The sequence below is a fragment of the Echiichthys vipera genome (genome assembly GCF_963691815.1).
Source record: "Echiichthys vipera genome assembly, chromosome: 1".
Taxonomy (NCBI): domain Eukaryota; kingdom Metazoa; phylum Chordata; class Actinopteri; order Perciformes; family Trachinidae; genus Echiichthys; species Echiichthys vipera.
The window spans coordinates 16,515,102-16,541,714 of NC_139826.1; the positions used below are offsets into that span (position 1 = coordinate 16,515,102).

Below are 26,613 nucleotides of genomic sequence, written 5' to 3' on the forward strand. Positions count from 1 at the left end.
TAACTGTGACAGCCAGCAGAGTATTCCTCGTTAGTTGTCTTTCTGCTTCCACGTAATAGGTAATTTGTACAGAGTCTTGCTGTAGATTCTGAGTGGAATAGCCTACTCCTGAATGGGGAAAGGTTGACTCAGCTCTCTGTCCTGCCAGGTCCTTGTCAGCCCCGCCCCAACCCCACCCTGGCAAAATGTGGTGGAGCACCGGCTGGTGCAGCATGACTCTACTATTTCTGTTCTCTACTCTCCTCGTATTTTTGCTTGCAAATGTTTTGGCAATGTGTGTGAATGACGTCACTGTTAGCATTGTCTATACTTGTATGCGTGTGTCCTGTACAGAGAGAGAGCAGACAGAGTGAAGCTTCACCCCTCTGCTCAGCTGACATGGGAGGTCTAAATATATTCCTCTGAAGTGACCAAACTGGAAAAGTTGTCATCCTCGGCCTTCCCCCACACCCCTTCTCTAAACAAGTCTTTCCAGCCAAAGTTAAATAGTCATATCTACTTGCGTGAAAAACATTCAGGCATTCGTGTGCTTACCATGTCATTGGTGGATTTTTGATTGTGTTTTTATTGTCCCCAGCATCTGTCACAGCATAGGCAAATTAGTAGCATACCTGCTACTTTCCTCCAGTCGGTTCCTAGTTTTCTGTTTAGATGTGCAGCGATTTGAAAAGATATGCTGACCCTCTGTTTCTCTGTTTCCCTAGATGCAACGGAGGAGTTTTTCGAGTACGATGCGGAGGAGTTCCTGGTGTTCCTGACCTTGCTCATCACAGAAGGAAGGACACCGGAATATTCTGTGAAGGGCAGAACCGAGGGGCTACACTGCCCACCAGCCCAGTCGGCCATGCCGCCTCTTCACAAGCACGAATGCAGTGACAAACTGCCCCAGGTAGCACATGTGCACACACGTCTATGCGTCTATGTACACAGCCTCACGTGTCTCTCACTCACACACACACACACACACACACACACACACACACACACACACACACACACACACACACACACACACACACACACACACACACACACACACACACACACACATAGTGTGTACATATATGGTTACTTTTCCTGACAGAAGTGTCACAGATGATGGGCAGTGGTGGCCTTAAGGTTAGAGAATCGAGCTTGTGACGGGAGGGGCGCCAGTTCAATCCAGGCAGGATAAATCTGGGTTGGGAAGTGAAGAATGAGCACTTGCCTTTCCCTCATTACCTCATTGGGGGTTATGAGCAAGGCCCATAACCCCCAAACTGCTCAAGTTGAGCTGCTCAGTGGTCGGCAGAGCAGACTGCGGTTGTACTAGGCAGCTGCCAGGTGTGAATGTGAAACTGTGTGAATGTGATCAGGGTGTTCCTGAAAAAGAGAGTATTGCTCTCAGTGTTCTCCCCCTGCATAAATTCAGGTGTAAATAAAAGAACAAAAAAATTATGCAATGGACGGTCAGAAAGTTGATAATCCAACATAGTGCTGTTTTTACAGTTTCTGGCTATGACATTTTGATTGAATTTGATTTTTGTTGTTAAACGAGTCTTAACAAAACCTGGATTCTTCTTATATTAGGTTGCATTAATAGTATTACTACTAGTAGTGGTAGTAATTAGGAGCACTGACTCCGTGAATAGCATTCAGTAAACTTCAGAGGTGAAAAGATTTTTAATATTGTGAATTTAGTTTAGATGTGACCTAAATAAAATCCCTGAGAAATTCAGGTATAAGCGAGGCGCTTTGTGGTCCCCATCCACTTTGTCCCTAAATTTCGAGGTCCAGGTGACATTCTGTAATAAACACTAACCCTCCACCTTTTATCTGTGTGTCCAGTGTCGGCAGGCAAGACGAACCCGATCAGAGGTGATCCTTCTATGGAGGAACAACATCCCCATCATGATCGAGGTCATGCTCCTGCCAGACTGTTGCTATGGTGACGAGTGCCCCCCAAGTGACCCCATCAGTGACCCGGTCATCAAACAAGATGCTCTGCTGCTGGAGAGGTGGACCCTGCAGCCAGTTCCAAGACAGTAAGGCACATGCACGCATTCACACATGATCAAATGCAGTGTGTTGTATTTTCAAGGTTCCTCCGATCATCAATCCGTTTCCGCAACTAATGCTTTTATATACCATCCTTACCTTAACATGCCTTCAAACCTATGAAAAATTACAACAAAATCAATGAGATGGATAGAAAATACCTCCTTGCGATAACACAAGATCACACAAAAATCCACCGTCCAAGGCACCAAGCGATGCGTTTGTGTTTCAAGCAAGGGGAACCAGCAAATCATTGTCCTGTGAGGAACTAATTGCGGTTGAGCGGGAAGGGGGAGAGTGGGTGTTGATGACACGGAGATGCTCAAAAAAACAATGGCGGCTCCTAAATTGGTTAGTTTAGATGCTGCAGTGACATCAGTTTTATCAGAAATGAAAAGTCTTTCTTCATTGATGTTTTCTCTTTTCTCCTGACTCTGGCAGGTGTTTCATAGTCAGATAATTAATCCAGTCATCTACTAGGTAATTTTTGAAAGTGCCTTCCATTTTCCAAACAGTTTCGGATGATGCCTTCTCAGATGGTACATAAACTGTGAAATAAATCAAACTAAAATGCAAATACAGCTGTAAAGCTCTTGCTGCTTAAAGCATATAGTGTGGTATTTTTCTACAATACCACACCTATGTTAAAATGGCTGTGTCCAGAGAAAACACATGTAGACCCCAAGAAAAGTATATTAACACTCACAAGAGCTTTGAAATCTTTACTTTTTTGTGTTTAATAGATTCATGATGCATTAATTTCAGGTTGGAGTGTTTCTATAATCTACAGTAGGGAATTGTAGATGAGAGATTTCATCTTCCATCTAGAGACATGCAAAGGTGAAGGCTGGCACTCTGACCTGCGGTTCTTTGCTGCGGGTCACACACACACAGACACACACACACACACACAAATGTTTAAGAGAAGGCAAAGGCTAATAAATGCTAAAAATTAAAATTACAATATGGACTAAAATAATAATAATAAGTAAAGAGAAAGAAAAAGAAGAAGAAAAAATACAGATAGTTGACTTGGCACTCCAAATTGGTCCACTATCCTACTAACATGTAGGAACAGGGAACACTGTTTGAAAAACATTTCACACATCCTTGAACTGTTTTCTCATTAACTGGACACATTTCCACCTCTTTTTAACTGTGTTTTCAATAGAAGCGGTGATCGTTTCATTGAGGAGAAGACCTTGCTGTTGGCTGTTCGCTCCTACGTCTTCTTCTCCCAGCTCAGTGCTTGGCTCAGCGCCTCCCATGGTATTGTCCCGAGAAACATCCTGTACAGGTCAGACATAACACTCACTGAAGACTTTGACATCTGGTTGGACCAGATTATTAAAGTTATAGGAAACCTGTTCTCAAGTTGTGTTCTTTTTTTAAATGTATATAGGAGTAAACCTTGTGTGCTGTTTTGAAAATCGAATCAGAGAAAGTCAATTTGAATCTCTAAGGGGGCTCTGACAATTTATGGATATTTTAACAATGGCGTGTTAAGTGAGTCTCTCTGTCTCTGTCAAACAGGATCAGTGCTGCTGATGAGGACTTGGTGTGGCAGTTCTCCCAGTCGCCTTCAGAACACATTTTCCCCGTCCCTAATGTATCCCAGAGTGTTGCACTGCAGGTCCGTGTCCAGTCCCTCCCACGTCAACCCACCTACCCTACCCTGGCCTGCAGCATCCATACCGGCCTGCCTCCGCTCTACAGCAAGACCCCCAGCCTCAACCCGAACCTCAACAGCCATGGTGGCCTGCCCACCCACAAAAAGAGCCAGGACCCCAGCAAGGACGACCTCCTTCACAACTCTAACATGTACAGCAAGAGCTCCAACTCCATGTCTGGTCTCCTCCTTAATGGATTACCCATTCCTAATCTTCCCATCAACAACATCCCCATAAATAGCCTTCCCCACACTGTTGTTCCCCCGCCTTACAGCAAGAAGAGCCAGGAGCCTGGTGAGGACCACACATATCAGAATGGAGAGCTTCCGCAGGTCAACAGCCCACAACGTCAGGGCTCCCCAATGTTCCACAGGTCCTCTCACTCCCCCACGCCCTCCCGTTCCCATTCCCCCTCTCTTCTTCCCACAAGCAAAGCCGGGAAGTGGCTGTACTCGGCTCTCAATGGTTCGTCTGACCCCCCACAAGTAGAGGACTATGGGTCAGGCACCAACAGCAGTGATAAGTCAAAGGGGCCTATCCCTGAGCCACTGAGAGCTTTTAAGAATTTCTCCTTGGCTGAGCCACCTCGCTGCCCCTCCCCACGGCCTGCAACTGAGACAAACCCCCTGATTGGTTCCCTGCTGCAGGAGAGACAGGAAGTTATTGCCCGCATCGCACAGAGGCTAAACTTCTGCGACCCCTCGGCACCATCACTCCCTCCTGGCCTTTTTGCTTCTGACAACCCTCCCAAAGCCATGTGGGGCAGTAACCATGATGACATAACTGCCAGTAAGACCAAAGAGCCAGAGGTACCGCCCTATGAGTCTGTGGGACGTGTGTGGCCCAGTCCCTTCAACACACCTGTGACTGACACTTCTTTCAGCAAACGGGAGAGCTCCTCCCCTAAACCCGCAGCTTGCAGAAAGCTGAGAATGACTGAGACAAGGGACAAAGAGGAGGAGAGGAATGGAGAGAAGGAGAGAGAGAAAGATGAGAGAGACAGGGAGAGAGAAAGCTCCCTGATCGCCCAGGCAGTACAAGACATAACTAGACTCATCCAGGAGAGACTGTCTGTCCCCTCTTTGTCCCCAAGGCACAGCAGGAGCAGCAGCCATCTGCATAGCACGCACACAACAACAGTCACACACACAGTCCGCACATACTTGCACACCACGCACGCCCCACAAGCCTCACACACTGCCACCAACGGCTACACTAACGGCCACATACCCAGCCATGAACCTCACAGAGGCAGCAGTTGCACCTCTGCCACAAACGCGCCCGTTTGCACAGACAAGCCCCGGGTCGACCCGGGGACTGAATGCCATTCTCCCCGGGCCCAAAACGGTGCTCACTTTACACTTGAAGAACCCTCATTGAAAGACCAGTCCCATGCCCAGGCTGGTCAGCGTTTACGAACTCCCCCACAGGAAAAGCTCAGAGTCAGGACACCCAGCAGCCATGAAACCCCCTCTGCCTCCCCCATCCTTGACCACAGCCCAAGAAATGCCCAGATCTTTAGTTGGACTTGCAATGATGCCAGCCCAGCCATGAACTGTAACATAAGCCACAACCACAGCAAGCCTCAGCCTCAGTTTCAGTCCCAGATGCAGTTATGTGCACCAGCCCAGGCCTCTGCCCTGCAGGATGAGAACCAGGCACCCGCGGTGTCTGGATGCTCCAGCTCCTCCAGTCCGGACACGACTCCCCCTTTACCTGTCCTGGTAAGGAGAGGCATTTTCTGTCCATATACTTTGGAGTGAAAATTCTAATCTGCAGTAATCCCATTTGTCATGCCTTTTCCCTGTTATCAGGAGGTTTTGTTTAACTGCATAACTAATAACGGACAACATTTTTGACAAATAAGCTTAGTTGCTTTATTGCTGAAAGTAAGAAGAGAATATTGATACAATTTTTACATCTGTACGGTTGATATGAAACTACATCCTGCCACTGGTTAGCTTAGCTTAGCACAAAGACTGGAAACAGGGAACATCCTCGCCCGGCTCTGTCCAATAGTAACAAAATACTCCTATACCCCCTACCACTTCTTAAGCTCACAAATGAACACATATATTGTTTTTTAATCTTTACAAAAACTGAAATGTAAAAACACCAAGTTGTAGTTTTTTATGAGGGTATTGTGTTTGACTATTTTTCCGGGAGCAGTGATTATGTGGAGTCTCTACTGTTTCCAGTGTTTGTGCTAAACTAACTATTTATGTGATTTCTTGTAACAAGCAAGAGAGCAAATAAGTTTATTTCCAAAAATGTTGAACTATTCTTTTCTGTTATATTCTTGTCAGGTGTCTATACATTTAGCTATTATTATAGGAAAATATATATTTATTAAACAAGTTACTAATTCCAGATTTTCTTTTGTCAAAAGGCCAAAATGATCTATTAATGTACTGATGCTTAATTTCAGAAAATATGGGTAACAGGAATCACATTTTTCAAATGTAACATGTCAAGCTGTAAGAAACCACCTGTTTTCTACTCCCATCTGTGCTAATCAAGATGGCATATGATATAGTAGAAAATTATTCAGTGTACTTGCAGACCGTCTTAATCTCTCTCCATCTCTGCTCCAGCGAGCTCACAGCCCATCCCCACTGCGCCCCTGCAACAGCTGGAAGAAACAGAATCGCCACTCATTAGACGTCACAGCGACGAAGGCCTTCCACCCCTGTACTGGCCTGCCTCTGCTCTCCAGCCCTGTAAGAAACACACACACTCTTCATTACATTGTCAGTTTCTGCTTTGTGCATTTGTTAAGGCTCATAATCACGCTTACCGACTCACTGATTCATCGTCTGCATCCATGCAGTTGTGTTTGCCGTTACGCCAGCTGAAGCATTACTCACAGTCCTTCCAACAGTGTGAGAAGCAAGTCTGTGAATGTTTATTGTAAAGAGACTTTGAAATATCTGGCAGCTGCTTTTATTGCTGCTGCTGCTGGGCCACTGAGTTGTTAGCCAAGGTTTATGTACACACATGCAAACACACACACACACACACACACACACACACACACACATAGGCAGGTGAGCCACGTGAGGCATCTGTACCTCATCAGTAAGTTGTTTCACTTAGTTTGTCTCACAGTCTAACTCACGCTTTCAAACACTAAATGTACACACAGACACTCACACATCCTCACCAGCACACAAGCTCACATATTTACACACACATACACATACACACACACACACACACACACACACTAAAAAGCACTTTGCACAAATTATTAAACTGTTGTGTTGCTTAAAATATATTGTTAATGAGAGATTTAAGATGTATTTTCCTGTCATTCACACACATCCCATCAAAATCATCTATTTATACAGCTTATGGTTGTACATTTCTCTCTAGTCATCTTGAAATTTAAATTTAAGAGTTTTAGATTTTGAAACGGATACCTTGTCCTTCAAGCTCTAACCCGGGATACTGTGACAGCTGCTGTGTTAATCATGTCCTGTGTATCTGCCGCAGGTTCCTCAGAGGAAAAATCAAACAGGCTACTTTGACCTGGACACCTCTCTGGCTGGCTGTAAGGGTTTGCCTTGGGCCTCTGGGAAAAGGTACATATTTCTCACCTGGGATCTTAGTTACTATAATTACCAGAATCCAAACCAGTTTGTCCAGAAGGATAAGGTCAAGATAGTTTCACAGCTTTAATGCAATCTTAGCAACAAAAGTGTTTTTTTTTTGTTTTTACAGTTACCTCCCACAGTATCTGTTGTTTATAGTACCATCTGGATCAAGTTACTCATATTTGCATCATCATTTTAAAACTTCTAACTATGCATCATTTCAGCTGTTACTATGTACAAGTGCCAGTGAGGCAAAGTGAGGTTTTGATCATTTTTATTGTGTTAAGTTGATATATTGTCAGTTTATTGAAATCTTTTTATTACTATTAGTATTGTTCACATCGAGAGGGTGGACGATAATTCAATATGATAATTTATCGCGTGTCAATGGACTCATGTTGCGATCGCATAAATTGTGACATACAATTACACCGTCTTAATTGGTAATAACAAGTGCATTCTAACTCAAATTTCTAAGAAAAGCTGATGTGAAATATTTTCATGTAATATAATTTGAAGATTGCGGTTTTGTTTTTACCTCACTATTTGTATGCATGCATGTAAACTGTCAGTCAGTTTCACTTGAAACTGTTATGTTCATCTTGCATTAAGGATCTTAAGCAAGTATACAAAAAAATCTGCTTTACTATGTGGTATTTTAATATAGACTTTATTCATGAAATCACCAGAAAACAGGCTATATCGTGATATATAAGTTATCAAGATATGAAATTACCTATATGGGGATAGAAGATTTTAGTCATATCACCCAGCCTACAGCATGGTGCATACGGGATCTCTTAGAGAGGAGGTGTGCTACGGATACCATATTTAAACCCTAACACGCTGACATAGCCTTGAATCAGCAACAGGTTTTGAAAGTATTGTCTTTGTGTTGAGAGATCAGACAATAAGAGTGTTGTTCTGAGTGATGAGGTTAGGTCAGCCGCGTTCTGCTGACTGTTCCTCTCACGCTGCCACCTGCTGAAGCTCTGCTGTACTGTGGCTGCATCTAGAATCACAGGCATTCTGCTCAAAATGGCAGACAGAACTGAATTGGCTTTATATACACAGAGCTTCACAGCACTGCCTACACACAGCAGATGTGGGTGGTAGCTCAGGGCTGCTTTTGATAAAGCTGATGTTTTTAAAGTTTGGCTTTCAGGGTGTAAAGTTCATTTTAGCCACCAGACAAGTTCTGGTCAATTTGGTCAATTTGGCTGTGGCTGGTAAAAGCCATTGTTATGCTTGCATACATGATTTTCTAGGACATTTGATGATTAATAAATATATGTCATTAAAGGTTTGTATGTGTGGTCAGTGAACACAAATTACTTTTTTTCTGCCTGTTGCGTCAGAGTAACAAACATTTTTGCAATGGCTGATATCACTTAAACACGCAAAGAAAAATCAGATCTTAGATCATATTTTATCTCACCCTGGAAGCAGGTCTATTCAGACATACCAGGAATATTTGTCACGTAAACATCTGCAGGTGCTCTTAGACAGATCTCGCATTGAAAACGAGTTCATCAAGTGTGTGTTTTAATGCTTCAGGGTGTGTCCAAAGAGAGAGGGGTACACCGATGAGTCACAGCAGCTGTTCAGTGCCAGCGCTCCACCTGCCAGTCTCAGTCTGCTGGGAAACTTTGAGGTATAAAGCACAAACACACTCAGAATCATGTCTTTTCCATTTGTCATGTTTGAGAATAGAGTATCAAATTTAACGAAAATGAAATTACATTCAATTATTGAACTGTTTTTCCCTAGGAGTGTGTGCTGAACTACCGCCTGGAGCCTTTAGGGTTAGTGGAGGGTTTCACAGCAGAGGTCGGAGCCAGCGGGTCCTTCTGCCCCAGTCACCTGACCTTACCTGTGGAGGTGTCTTTCTACAGTGTATCCGATGACAACGCTCCCTCACCATATATGGTGAGATTTTTTCCCCCACTTAGTCAATCAATAATTCTTGTTTTCTTCAGCCTCTCTGACTGAGCCTTGAGCTGAAAGCTGTATCTGCAGCTGTCCTTATATATGTTTGTGTTTGTGAATTCCCTTTGTGTGCCTGTTTGTGACACTGGTTGTCATGTGTTTTTCACAGGGTGTGATAAACCTGGAGTCCCTGGGGAAAAGGGGCTACCGTGTACCTCCATCAGGAACCATTCAAGTGGTGAGGAAACTTTAATGTATTTTTTTTTTTCACCAATGTAGAAATGTTCTATTAATATTTATTTCTCCGAAATATCCGCTTCATTGTGTACACATGGCTGAGAACAAAGGGCAAACACAAAGTAACAAAGGAAAAGGAGACCCCTACTGGTTATAGAGGAAATTTCATCATGTAACAAAGGCATCTATGTTGCTTATACTTCTGGATTTGAAAGACATTTTCCTCCTATATGCATTAATTACATAATTAAGATTGTGTAAATTATGATGCTTACTTCACATATTTTCACAGAATGTGAGGTTGTGTTGTTATAGATGAATGAATCAGGTCACAAAGAGTTAGAAACGTCTGTACGTCTCTAAATCCTTATATACCTTTCAGACCTTATTCAATCCCAACAAGACAGTGGTGAAGATGTTTGTTGTGATGTACGACCTACGAGCCATGCCAGCTGGACACCAGACCTTCCTGCGCCAGAGGACCTTCTCTGTTCCCGTCCGCCGTGACACAAACAATCAGACCAGCAGGAGGCCCCTCGGTCAGGGACGCACCTTGCGCTACCTCGTTCATCTGAGGTAAATTGTCTGTCATTTCATCTCAAACGCACACAAAACCTGGAATAAATCCTGTAACTGTAATTTTTCTCCTCCCTTATTCATCCTCTGTCTTTCGTCTCCCGCTCCAATCCCTACCAGGTTCCAGAGTTCTAAGTCTGGGAAGATCTACCTCCATAGGGACATCCGTCTGCTATTTTCCAGGAAGTCCATGGAGGTGGACAGCGGAGCTGCCTACGAGCTCCAGTCCTCAACGGAGTCCCCAATTGACCCACCATTCTCTCCCCGCTGCTGAGGCCTGACTCTCTCCCTCCTCCACCTCACAGTCGAATACCGAAGCTTCAATCACACCTTGATGCCAGCGATAGACTCTTACGCAGACCATGGCAAGATAAACGTCTCTAAAAGAGAAGCAATTTAAGGACTGCAGGTCAACAAGACTAACTTGGCATGTGCCCAAAATCTTATGTCCCTTCTGTCACCCAGAACTGACAAGGTGGGGGCTTAGAGCCTGGGAGACTGGTCAGAAATGATGTTCTTTGTTAAGTGCACAACCTTGGATCAAAGAGGTTGGGTTAAAGGTTACAGTTATAGAGTATGTTTTCAGATCCTGTTCTCCTGGTTAAGAAGGCTGTTATGATAGGTCCTTCTTTTTCCTGCTGTTGTTAGTATCCCCTCCAGCGTCTGGCAGGAGAGTAGAGACCAGTGATCGTCTACAGAAGCAGTTAGACACCTAAATTATTTCAGCAGAGTTTATACACCTTTACTCTCACTAGAATGAAAATATTAATTGGACCTGTACTTGACATGATGAATAAGTGTTCAAACTTAATTAATGTTGTTGCAATACAAGGCCCTTTAATGGTAAAATACTTCACTTTAAATCCTTTAAGATCTGATCGATTGAGCTGAAAGTGAACTCAGCTTTGACCCTGTAATTCCTGAGCTGGGACCAGAGGGAGTGCGTATGGATGAGGAAGCAGGTGGTAGACCCATCCCCTCGTCCAAAAAAAACACATACCATGGACCACTAAAGAAGCTGAACAAGTAATCAAGCTACATTCACCTGAAAGCATCACAGCTGAACATCAGAAGTGCACTGTGGATTTTTTTTCTCTCATTATAACTGGAAATGAAACAGAAAATAGTAATATTCTAATACTTTTGTATTGTTACAGAACCACTTTATTGGAAGTGTTGCAATAGAAAGAGTAACCTTAGTTTAGTGTTTACACATTCACTTTCAGTTTACTTACCATCGGTTTATTTAATATTTAATATTTCAGTTACTACTTGTGACGTCTGTCATGCTAAGATGTAGTGCAAACTGTATATCATAGTATGTATTTTTGACATTAATATTCAAATCTGAAAAAAATATATCTATATATCTTCTAAAGCAATCTTGAAAGCTGCCCCGTCTCTTTTTCACACCATGTTTCCCACCACTACATCTCCATACAGTCACACACTGGAATAAAACACAAGTGATTGCCACTGCTCAGAGATGTGTTTGTAAACACATTATATATGTTTGACAATAATCGACAGAACTGAACTGTGGCATTAGACCGTTAAACTGTTTTTCACCATTTCTGTGTTCAGGATGTTTTGGAATCATGACGCGCTGGAGCCATCCTTAGCATAGCCCCTCTCCTAACACTATATAAGTAGAGACCATCTTGCAGTGGGATCTCAGGAGCCTCTACGCCAAAACTGGGCGAGCACCCTTGCTTAAACCACGCCCATCTTTTATCTCAACAGTCATTTGATCTCAACTACAAACTTGTAAAGTTTCGTGACTCCATCTTGTATGGTTATCGGGCTAGGGGCGTAAAGTGTATTCTCCACCTGTAACGTTTTGTGACCGTTTCTGTCACCGCTATCGGGCCAGGGGCATAAAGTCAGCCTTTATTTTGATCTCAGCTTCAAACCTGTGAAGTTTAATTAATTAATTGTGACAAAGAGTAATTTGAATAGATTATCATTGCATTTTAGATATACAGTACACTAACGTTTTTAACGAGAATGCACGGTGTCCTCTCTTGTTCCTAAATCGCACAATATGAGGAAAACAACAGAGCTGTGGGTTTTTGGAATTACATACAAATCACAAATATCTTCATGGGCACATTTTTATATGGCAATAAAGAACATGAAATCACATCTTGGGAGTATTTAAGCAAAGTTAACATTTTTTGAATGCAAAGCTAATCTTACATATAGCACTGGTAAACAAAATATTCTTATCAATTGTGTTTCCGTGGTCAGGCCTGTTACCAGTGAAAAAATCTATAAAAACAGATGGAAGCTCAAACAAAACAAACGAAAACAGACAAAAGTGTGATAAGGGACCAAGAATAGCATAATGCTAGAATTGGTAATAGGCTGACTTTGGAGAGGGGCCAGAATGGTATTTCTATTTCAATGAAAAGGCAAAAGTTACAAAACAGTTTTAGGTTTTTATTATTATCATAATTAACACAAAAAGTGGACAAACGGAGGCAAATCATCTCACACCACATATCTGTAGATTGTACAATTGCCAATTGGGAGTTATGTGGATGTCTAGATAAATAGCTTATTACTGTACAATAGCACATTCTTATAGTTGACAAATTGGGATCAAAAGGAGAAAAACTCTTGTTTTATAAAATGCATCCCCCTAAGTAATTTATTAATATTCAGAGGTATTAGTAGTAGTCTATGGATAGCGCAACACTGACATATTCCCTGACTCATAATGCTGGGTGGTGCAGCTTTAAGTCAGCAGTACTTCACACTACACACAACAATTAACAACAGCTGACCGTAGTAGGTGAGTCTTGCTGTTTGTCACACAGCGCCACAGCAAGGGCAGGCTCAAACAGTGGCAGTGGCACTTACACTGCTGTTGTTTGTGGCTGCTGCCATAGGTGGATTGAGCCTATCCAAGTACTTTGTCAGCCCACCCAAAATAATATATAATCCAGTTGTTTGTGTGTTTTTGCAATCTCTTCCAGGCTGGTTTTTATATCACATATATGTCTCCATCGAGTTAATTTCTCCTTCCTGTAAGATCCTTTGTTGCAGGCGACATGGTAAAGGGAGAGTGAATGGGGCGTTTCTCAGCCTCTCCTTCCATAGTTAATGCCACTCAGGGGCTGCACTTTGGCATCTTGTTTTTGGTTTGTTGCATACAATCTGTTGGCTTGGGAATGAGGGGGTGGGGGCATCCTCATTGGTGACAACCCCATCTGATGTAGGAGGTGGATGCTGATCTGACAGGATGCTACCAGCCTGTATTTAGATGTACAAGAAGTCCACAAGCAGTTTTTCAGGTGAGAAAGCTGGTAGCTTTAGTATCAAGGGCTGATGGTTCTGGATGCTCACCACCATAGCCTCTGTATAGCACAGATCTGCAATAACAAACGCATGGTCTATAAGAGCCGTCAGGCGTTGAATAAATGTGTTGTCCCAGCCTGCCTTTGCTGTCTTGTCACACATAAAGCTTCTGTTTCATCATCACTGTATACACCCCTCATATCAGCCCTTGAAAAAGGGCTTAGTATTTATATACATCCCCTATTGGATCACACACACACACGAAACACGGGTTCGCAAAATGGGATGTGGTTGACACAAACAAAGGCCCAGGAAAAACAAGGGTGGATAAACTCCCGGTGGAAGTCATATTATGTGTATGCCAACTTAGCATAATGTACAGTTTACATAAGTTCAACAATATAAGCAATTCTATTTTTAAATTGTATTATTTTTAAAAATAAATAAAGTAATTCAAGAAAGAGAAAAACAAAACAAAAAAAAGGGGGGGGGGGGTCTAAAAGGCGTGTCTTAACACAAACCTGTTTCAAACAAACACCTGTTAACTTTTGTAGTTGAGGTAAAAAAAGTACCTAGTCATTATTTGAGGAAATACGGTATATTTGCACTACATGTTAAAATATGGGTATGGGAACACATTAAATGAACTACGCTGTCTTAACCAGTGCAGCATTCATCGTCATCATCATCCAGATCCGAGGATTATTTGACTGAAATCTGGATTTGTGTTACAGCACATGGGGCTAACAGCTGATCGGTATGTTACGCAATGTAAATCCGACCCCAGCACCGTGTGCGCGCGTGCAGGAGTGCCCGAGCGAGGGCGCGCATGGTGTCTCCGCATGTGTGACGTAGTATTTATTTTGCAGGAGTCAGCGCGCGCTTGACGGGACTCGTATATGGGTACGGAAAGTCGGAGCAGGGGATTTGTGAATCACTTGTTCAACTAGTGAAGAAATCTCTTGTGTGAGATCACGACAATAACAGAGATGTCGGGGGATAAGGAAGAAACACAGACACAGGTGGAGGAGACACCGGTGGACGAGAAGGTAACTGAGGGCGGCGAACTGTTAGCAGCACTGACTTTGTTACAGCTAACGCTAACGGCACGGCCCCGCGCTCGTTTATTGTTGACATTTGAAATGAAGCCAGCTACTAAAGACTGGAGTGAATAGTTGATGTCAAACTGCGTAACGACACTACTTTGCCGCTTTTGTTGCTAGTGGAGCGAATGTTACGGGTGGTCTGTGAACGTCAGAGCCGCTAAGGTTAGCCAGTGTTAGCGGCTAACTGTCATGACATTCATACATTGGAAAATAGGCAACAGTTAGCTCAGGTGCTAACGTTAGCTTAGCCAATACTGCTGCACTCTGGAGGCTCGAAGCCTAACGTTAGTTACAGTAAAGTTATCATCTGCTGCTGCTTTAAGCTAACGTTAACCGTCCCAGCTGTAAACGAACAACAAACCGACGGTTGATTTGAAGCATATTTAGCATTTAGTTCATCCCAACCGGTGGTGCGATCCACTCAAGAAAGAAAAGAAAAGAAAACATGCCTTTATTAGTCCCGCAAGGGGAAATTCACTTTTCACGCTGTTTATTTTTGTTTCATGTTAAACACACACAGTCCATAAATACACACATGCACAGACATGTCCTATATTTGCATGCATTAATGGAGAGATGTCCGAGCAGTTTTTGGGGTTCGGTGCCTTGCTCAAAGGCACCTCGGCTATGCTCAGGAGGTGTAATGGCACCTCTCCAGCCACCAGTTCACCCTCTATGGTGCCCAAGCCAAGTCCCTATGGACTGAGCTACTGCTGCCACAAACGTGTACAGGACAGGTTAACTATGGCGTGTCTACTTTTTTACTCTACTTTGGAGATAAACTACTAGCCAATATTTCCTAACTTTATAGCAAAACTCAATAACACAGCAGAGGTATTATAAACCTGTAGTTTAACACAAACGTTAACCCATGCGAGTGAGTATTTAAGTACTCCTGTGCCGTGCTAACACTGTTTTAAACAGCTTTGTTAGAAATGAGCAGTTACTTAACCACAGTTGCGTAGGTCGTATTCAGTAATGTTATATAGGTTATATAAAGGGCAGTAGTCACTGGTCTCACATTGAGCCAGTTTATCGCTATATATATATATATATATATATATATATATATATATATATATATATATACACACACACACACACACACACACACATGATAATGGTGCTTTTTTGGTATTGTTCCTGACACTATGGATATGTTTAAGTGTTGATCATATGATCATAGTGACAGCCTGCAGGAAGAAACTGTTCCTGTGTCCGATGGTTATGGTGTACAGTGTTCTGTAGTGTCTACACATGTGCTGCATGTGGTCTTTGAGCAACACTTTTCCTGTTCATTTCAATGCCTTGTGCTTGTATTCAGGATGTTCAGGACAAAGTGATCAGTCCTGAGAAGTCAGAAGAGGCTAAACTGAAGGCCAGATACCCAAATTTAGGACATAAACCCGGGGGCTCTGATCTCCTTCGCAAACGCCTTCAGAAAGGGGTGAGTTACCGCTTGCGTTTGTCTGCAGAACATTCCCTTCCTTTTAAACCCACTGTCATTTTTTGTTAGTAATGTTGCACTTACACTCAATTGCCAGTTTTTATGGTGCTTATATATTAACATATGTACAGGTTCAATTTCTTGAGTTTCGACAGCATACCCTCAAACTACATTTTAGAAACTTTCAGAATAGCACAACACAATACATATCCTCAACAAAATTACTTTGAAGTTGTATCAACACCTCAACAGTTTCAAAAAAGCCTGAACATAATGATCTTCATGAAGGTAGGATTTATTGCAGGGAGTTTAACTAGACTGTTAGTTTTTGCTAGGTGTGTAGCTGAAATAAACTGGCAATGTAGTGTATAATAATGACTCCATATATGTCTATTTGCCCTGGGGAGGATGGTCACACAGCAGCTATTTGGTAATTCACACCCTTTATTATCCCAGAAGGGCAATTGGATGTACAGTCAGAAGTAAAAGAGGCACAGCAAACAACAAATACCAAACATAAAACTAGATAAAACAAAAAAACAACAAATTCATACACTTGATTGGATGGAAAACAGGCAATTTGAAATTATAATTTTAGTTTCTATCAATAACTTGTGATGCGCACTCGCCATTACTTTTTTACATTAATGTTAATGTTTCTTTGTTAATCTAATGTGCCAGGCTGAACCATGGATGTGGGCTGCACAGCCATTTTCCAGCCCTCCTTGTTAACTGTCTTATTCTTTACTTTTCCTGTAACTCTGTCTTTATGTCACCGCGCTATCTTATTGTGGTCAATTCCCTCAGGCAAAGTCTGTAGATATACAGATTCGAGGAAAGTTTTCAGAAAGTGCTAAAAATGTCTGCTTAAGAGCACAATTTGAGCAACGGACAGCCCTTAACTCCTTACAGACTTACTGTGAACAGGCCTCAAAGTCTATGAGTGTGGAGGTTGGGATTCAACTATAGTTGCACCATTGGTCAGAGTGAGTGCTGAATTGAGTGTTGGCGTTTCCTCATTTGCCCACGGGAGTATACAAAAATAGGCTTTACATACACTGCACCTGCACTGTTCCTAAAATACAGGATGGGTTAAATGCAGAGGACAAATTTCATTTCAATGTATTTAAGTGCTGAGAAATGGCAACAAAGGTAAAAATCTTCTTCTTTATGAGGCCTTGAAGATTTTGAACATATCTTCCAGCCCTATATCCTTCTCGTTTGCATGCATAATAAAAAAAACAAGGGCCTGCTCATAAAAACACTCCGTACCGTAGTTGTAGTCAAAAACTCCACAGGTTACCTGTAAAAAAAAATCACAATTTGTGGCATTTGCTTTCTTTACATCTACTTAAAATAAGCAAGCAAGGCTTTAAAAATGGGCAAAAGATACATTTTTATTCCTATTATTACTCTGTCAGAAGATACAATTCATTTCTCCTAGCATTGTAATAACATGTTCATTTTTCATACATCACACTTTGAAAATTGAATCTTCTCTCTCTCTACAGCAAAAGTACTTTGACTCTGGCGACTACAACATGGCTAAAGCCAAGATAAAGAACAAGCAGTTGCCGACAGCTGCGCCAGAGAAGACCGAGATCACAGGAGACCACATCCCCACCCCCCAGGACCTGCCCCAAAGGAAACCTTCCCTGGTGGCCAGTAAACTGGCAGGCTGATGCACACGCAGCAGCACCTCCCAGGCCTAACCCTCTCCACTCAAGTCTCAGAGCTGTAACATTACCTCTCCCGCCCTCACATTACCTATCTCCTGCCTCTGCCCCTTCCCCAACAGCCTGGATCCCGCCCAACAGGAACCCACACCTACAGTAGCGAACTGGCTAGCTGATACCTTCAAATTCTGTTTATTTTTGTTTCCACTCCATCTGGCCCTACCTCTACTCTCTCCTAGCCTTGTTTTCCCTCGCTACTATTCCAATCTTACTGCCCTTCTCTCATTGTCTTTTGACTTTTCCATGTTTGTTTGTTTTCATTGTAAGATACACTGAAAGACCGGACATCCAAATGTGAGTGGGATGAGCGGATTGTGACTGAAGAGAGGGGCGAGCAGTGGATGCTGCGCCTTGTATGGTTAAGAGGGCTTTAATATGGTCATCATACATATATATATACACGGTAAATATATATATATATATATATATATATATATCGTATATATATATATTACCAATTTCCTTTTGTTTGGCACAGGGGCAGCCTTTTAGAAACTTTTACATCAAATTTGTATCATTCACTGTATGTCCTTGTTCTAAATTATGCTGTCAATATACTTGTGATTTACTGACTATAGTAATCCAGAAGCCAAGCTCAGTTTTGTTAACACTTTGATTGCGTCACAGACCACACAGCGAAGGCCAGAGTGTGATATGGAACTGCATGTGTGACGCAGGGCTCCCAAAGGCAAACCTCACTGAACACATTTACACAGATGCTGAAAAGCTCAGGTGCAGCATATAGGCACCGGGTGACATGTATATGATGCATTCAAGGCATCTTGAAACTTTGAAGAGTGAATGAGGAGGCAATGTCAAAAGTTTGCACTGTTTGTGGTGTACCATCCATTTCAGCCTCAGATGATGACGCAGTCCTCACTTCAGGTCAAAGGTTCTGGTTACAAGTTGTCATGAATAAAAGATTAGCATGCGAGAAGACGATGTAGAGGAGTTTGTGGGACCTAAAAGCTAAATTTCTGTCAGTAGGGACCAGTCTTTGTGTCCTTTATGCTGTGTCAGTAGACTAAATTTATGGTTAAAAAAATGTTCTCTTGGCACTACAAATAGTGTGACTTGGAACCCCCCTCTATACTCAAGTAGTTTTTATCTTAAAAATGTGTTTGGCCCTGTATAGTGCTTTTCCAGGGCCCTTACTGACTGGATGAGTTTACCTGCGATGTGGTAAATCAAAGCTAGCACAACATCCGTCTGAGCTGTGCATGTATATGGCTGCCCTGCTGTCACTTTGTGCCATTTTGTTTTGTAAATAAAATAGTTTTGCACAAATCGTTAATTGCTGTGTCGAGTTATGATGCCTTGATGTTTAGGACATATTGAATGTTTGAAGTGCTTTTAATTGTCTATTCAATGCATACATTTTAACACGAAGCATTTTTAAAAAATATTGACGGGCTTACCAATATTCATTGGATGGGGAAACGGTGCCTATGTGTTGTCATCTGTCTTTTTTCCCCCGTGCTTTGAAAACTTGATTTAAGACACTTTCCCATACAGTTAGTCTGAGGCAAAGTGTAGTTTGTATACCATTATGTGGATAATTGACCAGTATTGTGGCCATCAGTAGCTCTCTAGTCTAAAACTTAAGTCTGACTAACTAAACCCCAATACATGCACCAACAAAATAAAAGTCTAAAATTACTGTCTAATCAACCACACTCACCATAACTTGAACATAAGCTTGACAAAGTTACCTTTTGTAGGGACATTGTAGTTGCATTATACTGTAAGATTCTGATTTTCACCCATCTGGTTTTTCTTTGCAACAATAAAAAGCTTTCTAGTTACTGTGATTCAGGCACTGACTGTTGCCTCCTGCTAACATGTTTGTAAAGCATTTTGCTGAGCGAAAGGTGAGGATTTTTTTTAACTTCACTTTTAGCCATGTAGCGGTGAAGTACATAAATACCATAGCATATAATGCTGTCTCAGGATTTACATTTATTACATAAAATATAAAAATTACCAAGAACATTTATATTTATAGGATATTATTTTTGTAGACTTATTAAAACTGAAATCATACCCCTGAATAAAATACTAAGTAATTGATAAATTAAATTTTTTAAAGTGTCCTGAGAACTTTTGTTATGATTTGGCACTATAAATACAATTGAATTGAATTGGATTAAAATCAAAAGTTCAAATAGAAAATAAAGAGATACAATTTAATTGTACTACTCTGTTAGGCTATAATTAAACTTAATAAGCAAATGTAAATGAGAAATGGTTATTTGAAAATCTTAAGGGACAATGGAGATAATATAATTAAAATACGGAAATACATGAAAATCATTGAAATCATTATCTTTTATTATTAATATCATGCATTTTTGGCACCTTAGCATTTAAAATGTTACCTTTTAATTTTTTTATTTGGCATTTTAAAATTAATATTTTTCATTATCACTTTACATTTTCAAATAATCATTTTACATTTAAAATTTGCTTTTTCAGTATATTTATTATTTAATAAGTTTAATTATGGCCTGGTTATTTCTAGTAATGTATTCAAATAATGATCTTTTAAATGCTCTACTTATTTCTTGCATTTTCTACGTGGACTTTAATTATGCTAAAAATGTAATTTAACATAATTAATAATTGAATATCCTCTAGAGTGCGCAGCCTCGAAAGACTGCCACATTAAACACAATATATTTACAAGTCAATTATGTGATTTATGTTGAAGCCGTGATATGATATCCATTTAGTTTCTTTTTAACAAAATATTTGGCGTAAGAACAAAAAAAACATTTTTTTGTCAAACAAAAAAAAACATTTTTTTGTCGGTGTTTTTTAACTCGTGACCATCAGGGGGCGCAGTTTCCCCCGCGCCAGCTGCAGCAGTCCTCGCGTTTGTTTGTCTGAATCATTTCATCCATCGTACCCAGAATGCAAAGTGAGACACCGAAACCTCAGCAGCAGCCTCAAGCTTCCCAGGTTATCATGGCGATAAGAGACACTTCTTCCCCTTGAGCCCCCGCAGCAGCAACAAAGGACTCCGTCCTCCGCTTCATGTAAACACACACGGTCCCATGCAGCGCGGAGACCTGCCGCAGGAGTTTTAGCCCAGATTGGAGAGAGGACATAGCGTGCGAGCGTCATGGCAGCGTCGGAGCTGTACACAAAGGTAAAACAAGTGTATATTTATATATATAGCATATCGGCTAACGCTAGATAAATGTCATAGCCGACAGGTTTGTGCTAAATACCGTCAAATTCCCAGCGTGTTCACCCAATAGAAATGCTGACAGTTTGATTTTCGCTACATATAAAACGTGTCTTTTCAATAGCAGGCTTGGTGTTGGTTTTGAATGAATGAAAATGATTTTAAAACCACATAAAACATACGGGTCTGACACGCAGTGAGATGTGTTTGGGTGTGTAAAGATGAGGTGGGTGCAGCTGACCAAAGGACAACAGATGCGGCAACAGAGTCGTCCTTTTTCATACACGTACATGACAAACTCAGCTTTATTCATCTTGTTTAGTCATCTGTCAGCTTGTGTGTTTCCCTAAACAAGGTCCCTTCTTCTCCCGGGGCCTTCATCTTGCACATCATCCGCCCCACAGGAGGCTACGGGGACTGGGATGATGCAAAGGCGGTGCCAGCCATCATGGAGGCTCTGGTTTTAATGATTTTAAACCCTAACATTTGGCGCTAGCTCAATCCTGTTCAACTGCATGGCCTCGTTTAAGTGTTTTATTTTGATGTTGGTCGCGTCTCAGTCTTATCACCCGGTTCTCTTGGGTTTTGAGCCGAGTCCTGCAGGATGGGTACCGATAAGATGCTGCGATGAGCGCCGCATCCGGACAGTTTAGCATCCTTTAGCATCCAGGATGTTGAGACTAGTAGAGGCCCTGAAGCCTCACTGTAGCTTTTACAGATGCTCACTGAAGGGAATATGACACTGCTGCTGATGCTGAGGAGGACTCACAAGGTCATTGGTGCTGCTGCTGTATTTCTGTGATTGTAAATGTGAACCCAAGATGAGAAAGTGTGTGAGGGAGAAGAACATGAGTCACCCATCCCCCTACTTTATAGCTGGTGTGTTCAGCTTAAATAAGGCTGTTGTGGTGGCGAGGAAATGTGACTGTGTGTGCATGATGATGACGATTGCTATTGAGATGCCTTTTTAAAGCTGCACTAAAGAGCAGCACTGCAGTGTATGTGTAACTCGTGAAAGTTTTTTTTACCCACCTCTGTTGTCTTTAGTGCGTTAGACAAGAAAAGACAAGGGACTTTTTGAGTCTGTTGGAGTGCTGTAGCTGATCCTGACCGCTGAGCTTTTAAGGAGAGAGGCAAACAAAAAGACATTTCGTAGCATTTAGTGCGGAAATTGTTCAATGATTCTATTTATTTGTTGACAGGCGATGAAGAAAAGCAAACATGCACTGCTTCCAGTCTGTTTCAGCTTCTTAAATGTGAATATTTTCTGATTTCCTTAGTCACCTGAAGTAGTAAATTAAATATAAATATAAATAATTTTCATGTTATAGACTAAACAATTACTTGATTGACAGAGAAACGTATTGGTGCAGTAAACAAAGGTAAAATACATTTGTTTATGTTTATAGCTGCATGCTAGCAGGTCGTTTGTGCTTTTTTTAAAAATGTGAAATGTCAGATGTTAGGTGTCCTGCAAACTGCCTCTCTTTTTTCAGGATATCCTCCAAGCAAACATGTCTTTCTAGAAGTAGTGGTGGTGGCTTTAAATGAATGAAAACCACATCAAATATTTTGGTCAGACATGCAGAATGTCAGTTTGCAATATTAATTTAAGACAAATGAGGGTTGCTGCCAGCATTCACGCTCTTTCATCAAAAACATGTGTTGGGTCTGGTTAAATGGCGCCATTTTTCAAGAAGCCATCAACAGATCTGCTTGCAGATTTTGGCTGAGACTGCTCAATTACTTTCCTTTTGCCCGCAGGATTTGGCTTGTATCCATCCATCAATTTGGCTTTCTTATTCCATAAGAATCTTGCTGGGTGTTGGTTTTAATTGCAAAGGAGGAGGTGAAACATAGGATGTGCGTGCCAGTGTGGCTGGGAAACACTTGCTTAGTTTCTGGTTTGAATGGTACAGTCTGTTTTAGAAGTCCACCCCTGATGTCAGACCCCTCTCTGTGATTTACTTTTCCGTCACAGGGGTGGAAAACACTCTGCCCTTTGTGCTTATGAGTCAGTCTTATTGAGCGGGTCTGAGCTTCTTGGTTAACATGCACAAACTCACACACACAGCATCAGATTCTACTCCAGTTCATGTTTGGCTCCTGACTGACCTAACTGGCAGTATAAAGAGAGGTGAGTCGGAGGTGAAGGCCAATATTGTAGGTTGGAGAAGATAAATCTCCAGTTATTAACATCAACATAAAAAAAAAAATCTGCATTTTTTATTTGATTTTGCTGAGTCTGTTCCAACTGTGCGAGTCAAATAAAGTAAGTGAAATAAATCAGGATGGAAACTAAGAAGTAAGAGGTGGTGAATCTGAATGAAACAGAGCTGTAAAACTAGAAGTACAGATGGAAAATAGGGGTGATATTCTCAGAGAAATGGAAGTGAAGGCAGCAACGCTCTATTAGGTGACTCAGAGATGGAAAGGCTATTCAATGCACAGCATAGCGTTTCAAAAATACATTCTGCATTTAAAGGAGTGTACGGCTGTACCACAACAAGCGCAGATACCGTATTTTTGAGGTTGCCACTGAGTGCAGTTCCGACAGCCTTAATTTGTCTGTCAGCTGTTAAGCTGAGCTGCGGTTGGCTGTCAGTCCACAGCAGGAGCTGGCAGTGAGGCAGTAAGGAACTATGCTCATCATGTTCATGATCATGGTTTTGGTTTGTTGCCCTCTGGTCAGGCACGGTTAGGAAGGATCAGGACAACGCAACCAAAGAAGAGGTAGTCTACTGATTTAAAAGAGAAGGGCAGAAAGCTGTTTCATTACTCTGCTACTGCTTGTGGAGACACCGAAGAGCGTAGGGGGGAGAATCATAGGTTAAAGGCAAATTCTTTTTTTAACAAATACCCTATTTTCCTATGTTTCTGTGCCTAAGTGACAAAAAATTTTTTATCCAGTATTGTGCGAGAGCCCCGCAGTCCAGCATTCGCGAAACAGGCTGCAATGTAATCCAGGCAATTCCGAACCGTTAGTTTACGTCCACTAAAAGTGTTTTTGCCACTGTTATTGGAAATGTCAACATTAAACCTTTTGCTTGATCCGGTCTGTCTGTAATTCTGTTTAATGTAATCTCCCTCACGGAAAAGTCTCATTAGGAAATCTCGCTGCTTGACAAAATATCACCTCAACTGCACCAGCTGGTGAAATTTGACATGGTCTAATGTCAGTGGTTTATTTTTCATCCCCCCAGCTCTATGTAAGAGCATGTGCATTCGATTACGGAGATAACCTGGTTAAAGTAATTGCGCAGTCGTGTTGTATATGCTCTGGCATGTAGCCATAGCAGTCGGGTCCAACCCAGACATACACAGCGAAGGCAGATGCACAGGAGAGGGTGGCATGTTTACAGCTAAAATATTGATTCTGATTATTATATTAAGTGTGACGGTGCAGAAGTTATTTCTTGTGGTGTTTGGAGGAGGAAACCTTCAGCATCTTATTTCAACACTCTGTTTCCATTTTCACTTGTGTCCCAAAGTAAGTTAAATGTATATTACACAACACAGATGTAAACAAATGTTAGATTTGAGAATTTGGATTTATGTTTGGATTTTCAAAGATTGTGCTACTCTAAAAGATGAATACACTTTAAACAAAGCTAAGTGCTCGTTTGACAGACAGTTGTTATTAGGAGGCATGTCAGTGGTTTGTGGGAAAGTCCTGTTTTCTCGCTCTGAGAGTCTGTCTGCCTCCGGTCCCAACTCATGTGATAGAGAAAGGAAGATGGGATGTTTGATAGACAGCAGGGACGGCCAGTCATATATCACAGGGCGAGGAACATTGGGGCACGTTGTTGAACGCTGCTTGAGCCTGCCGACACACTGGGAAGGCTTCATCAACCAGTGAGCTCTGGAGCTCCGTGCTCGATCAGCTAGCGTCTGGTCTTGTGGCGCGTGTGGCTGGAGGCATCCAGAAAACCAGCAGACTCACAGTATGAGCTAGGAACTTGATAAAGAGACAAGATGAACCGGGAGTTGGAGTATATGTTTGTACAAGTAAGTCATTTTTCTTCTTTCAAGTTTTTAATTGTCATCCCTTCATTCATTAAGTATATATATATACTTATATATATATAGATGGACCTTGAATCAAATTAAACTGTCTGATATGTTGAAGGAGAGGCTACTTCCTCTTTCTAGCTACATGTGGTTTTTTGATAAGTTATCTGTAGGTTCTGGTCTTAAAACTGGTATATTGCCTCATTAATGTGAAATATGGAGCTTTTTTTTTTAGAAACTAGTTTTGTCAATAAAATCAGCAGGGCCGCAATAGATCTGATTTTAGCCTGAGCTTGGTTTTGATATTTGAATATTTGCAAAGTCTTGGTTTTAGATCAAAATGTATCCCTGAATGTAGTTTGTCCCAACTTCTTGGCTGCATATCTGAGTTTACAGTTGAGGACGCAACCTGGTTGACTTGATGGAGAAGAAATATGTTCTCCTGTTGAATGATGATTGAGCAGCAGGCTAGTTTCCTACAGATCTACAGGCCTTAAAATCATTTCTCAACACGTTACCTGCTTGCTGTTGTAGGGAGCAGCAAGGGGACGACATTTTTAGAGAACCAAGAACATGGTGCCTCTCAGGCCAGTATTGTCTGGTATAAAAATAAGCCAACTGTGCACTGATTTTCCTACCCTGACAAGACATACAGGAGAGAACTACACTACTTAGAGTCAGCACTGACTAAACTAATGAGATTAGGTACCAGGCATCGTCACAGCTTCTTAGTAAGAGACCCTGATCTTTGGTAATCGCTGGACATTGGCACGGTGGTTGTGCCAAGAGTCTAGTTAGGGAACACCATCAGGTTTAGTGAAGGTAGCACAGCAGCTTTCCAACGAAATTCTCCACCAGCACTGAGGTCTGTGCTGTATCTTGGCCTCATGCTACGTTTGCCCAGCTGAGCAGAAAAACAGCAGGTTCTCACATGAGATGCATCATGTGATGAGGCCACTGCAGTCTGGGACTACACTGACGTTTCACTGAGAATGTGTGAGCAAAACACTTTTCACATACCACTGCAGTTGTCTAGGTAGTTGTCTTTAGTGGCCCGTGTTGTAAAATGTGTTAATCTATTTCCACTTGATTCACTCTTTTGTGTCATTCACTTCATTCCTCTCAGACTTCTGTAAAGATTAAAAGATTATTTAAGAAAGACTAGTTGCTGCTTCACAAACTGCATGGATAAACCTGCAGAAATCCCAAATAACGGGTTCAAATGGGACAATATTTCCATGGAAGTGATCTGGCAGTGTAAACGTGAGCGAGAGAAAACTCCCGGGAGGGTTCAGAGGAGTCACAGCAGGCCAGTGGGACTCCAGTCAACGAGTGAAAGCTCAGAGCTCAGTTTTATGAAGGTGAAGTCTCTCTAATCTGCCGGTGACTTTGTCCAGATTTGTAAACAGTCCTTGTGGGTGCCCCGCCCCGTGATCACACACACACACACACACACACACACACACACACACACACACACACACACACACTAACACACACACACACACACACACACACACACACACACACACACACACACACACACACACACACACACACACACACACACACACACACACACACACACACACACACACACACATTGTACAGTGCTTGCACATACTGTACACACACACACACATGCACACACTCTCTCCGAATGCCTTGATCTCTGTGACCTCCAAACATCAGTCTTTCTCTAATGTGGGCTGTGTTGCAGTAGAACCAAGGGCAAAGGGGGCTTTATGTTTACAGCAGAAATGAATATGACTTTC

The 26,613-nt window shown here is 41.9% G+C and overlaps 3 protein-coding genes across 8 annotated transcripts in view; all 3 read left to right on the top strand.

The window, feature by feature from the left end:
- Positions 1-11,318, top strand: part of atosa (atos homolog A) — a 33,190-nt gene extending 21,872 nt beyond the window's left edge. The window contains exons 2-12 of the mRNA XM_083918898.1: positions 705-889; positions 1,828-2,024; positions 3,209-3,334; positions 3,571-5,431; positions 6,302-6,427; positions 7,203-7,291; positions 8,861-8,957; positions 9,074-9,232; positions 9,402-9,470; positions 9,852-10,045; positions 10,166-11,318. Coding sequence (XP_083775024.1) covers positions 705-889; positions 1,828-2,024; positions 3,209-3,334; positions 3,571-5,431; positions 6,302-6,427; positions 7,203-7,291; positions 8,861-8,957; positions 9,074-9,232; positions 9,402-9,470; positions 9,852-10,045; positions 10,166-10,319 — 3,257 coding nt within the window. The 3' untranslated portion in view covers positions 10,320-11,318. The remainder of the gene's footprint in view (positions 1-704; positions 890-1,827; positions 2,025-3,208; positions 3,335-3,570; positions 5,432-6,301; positions 6,428-7,202; positions 7,292-8,860; positions 8,958-9,073; positions 9,233-9,401; positions 9,471-9,851; positions 10,046-10,165) is intronic.
- Positions 11,319-14,220: 2,902 nt separating this feature from the next.
- arpp19a (cAMP-regulated phosphoprotein 19a) lies at positions 14,221-18,919 on the top strand. The gene is made up of 3 exons (XM_083912222.1): positions 14,221-14,397; positions 15,779-15,901; positions 17,413-18,919. The coding sequence occupies exons 1-3, from the start codon at positions 14,338-14,340 to the stop codon at positions 17,581-17,583; spliced, it is 354 nt and encodes a 117-aa protein (XP_083768348.1). The 5' UTR covers positions 14,221-14,337; the 3' UTR covers positions 17,584-18,919.
- Positions 18,920-20,571: 1,652 nt separating this feature from the next.
- myo5aa (myosin VAa) overlaps positions 20,572-26,613 on the top strand; it is a 53,492-nt gene continuing 47,450 nt past the window's right edge. For 3 of the 6 annotated variants that reach the window (XM_083921272.1, XM_083921276.1, XM_083921275.1), the window contains exon 1: positions 20,572-20,788. In XM_083921272.1, the coding sequence (XP_083777398.1) occupies positions 20,762-20,788 (27 nt within the window). In that variant the 5' untranslated portion in view covers positions 20,572-20,761. Of the gene's footprint in view, positions 20,789-24,733; positions 24,836-26,613 lie in introns of those variants that run through there. The other 3 variants (XM_083921271.1, XM_083921273.1, XM_083921274.1) reach the window with 1 other exon arrangement.

Bases quoted from the DNA above. Each gene is read 5' to 3' on its own strand.
- arpp19a (XM_083912222.1), top strand. From the start codon at position 14,338: ATGTCGGGGGATAAGGAAGAAACACAGACACAGGTGGAGGAGACACCG. The intron at 14,398-15,778 runs GTAACTGAGGGC...GCTTGTATTCAG, and splicing joins AGACACCGGTGGACGAGAAG to GATGTTCAGGACAAAGTGAT. The intron at 15,902-17,412 runs GTGAGTTACCGC...CTCTCTCTACAG, and splicing joins GCAAACGCCTTCAGAAAGGG to CAAAAGTACTTTGACTCTGG.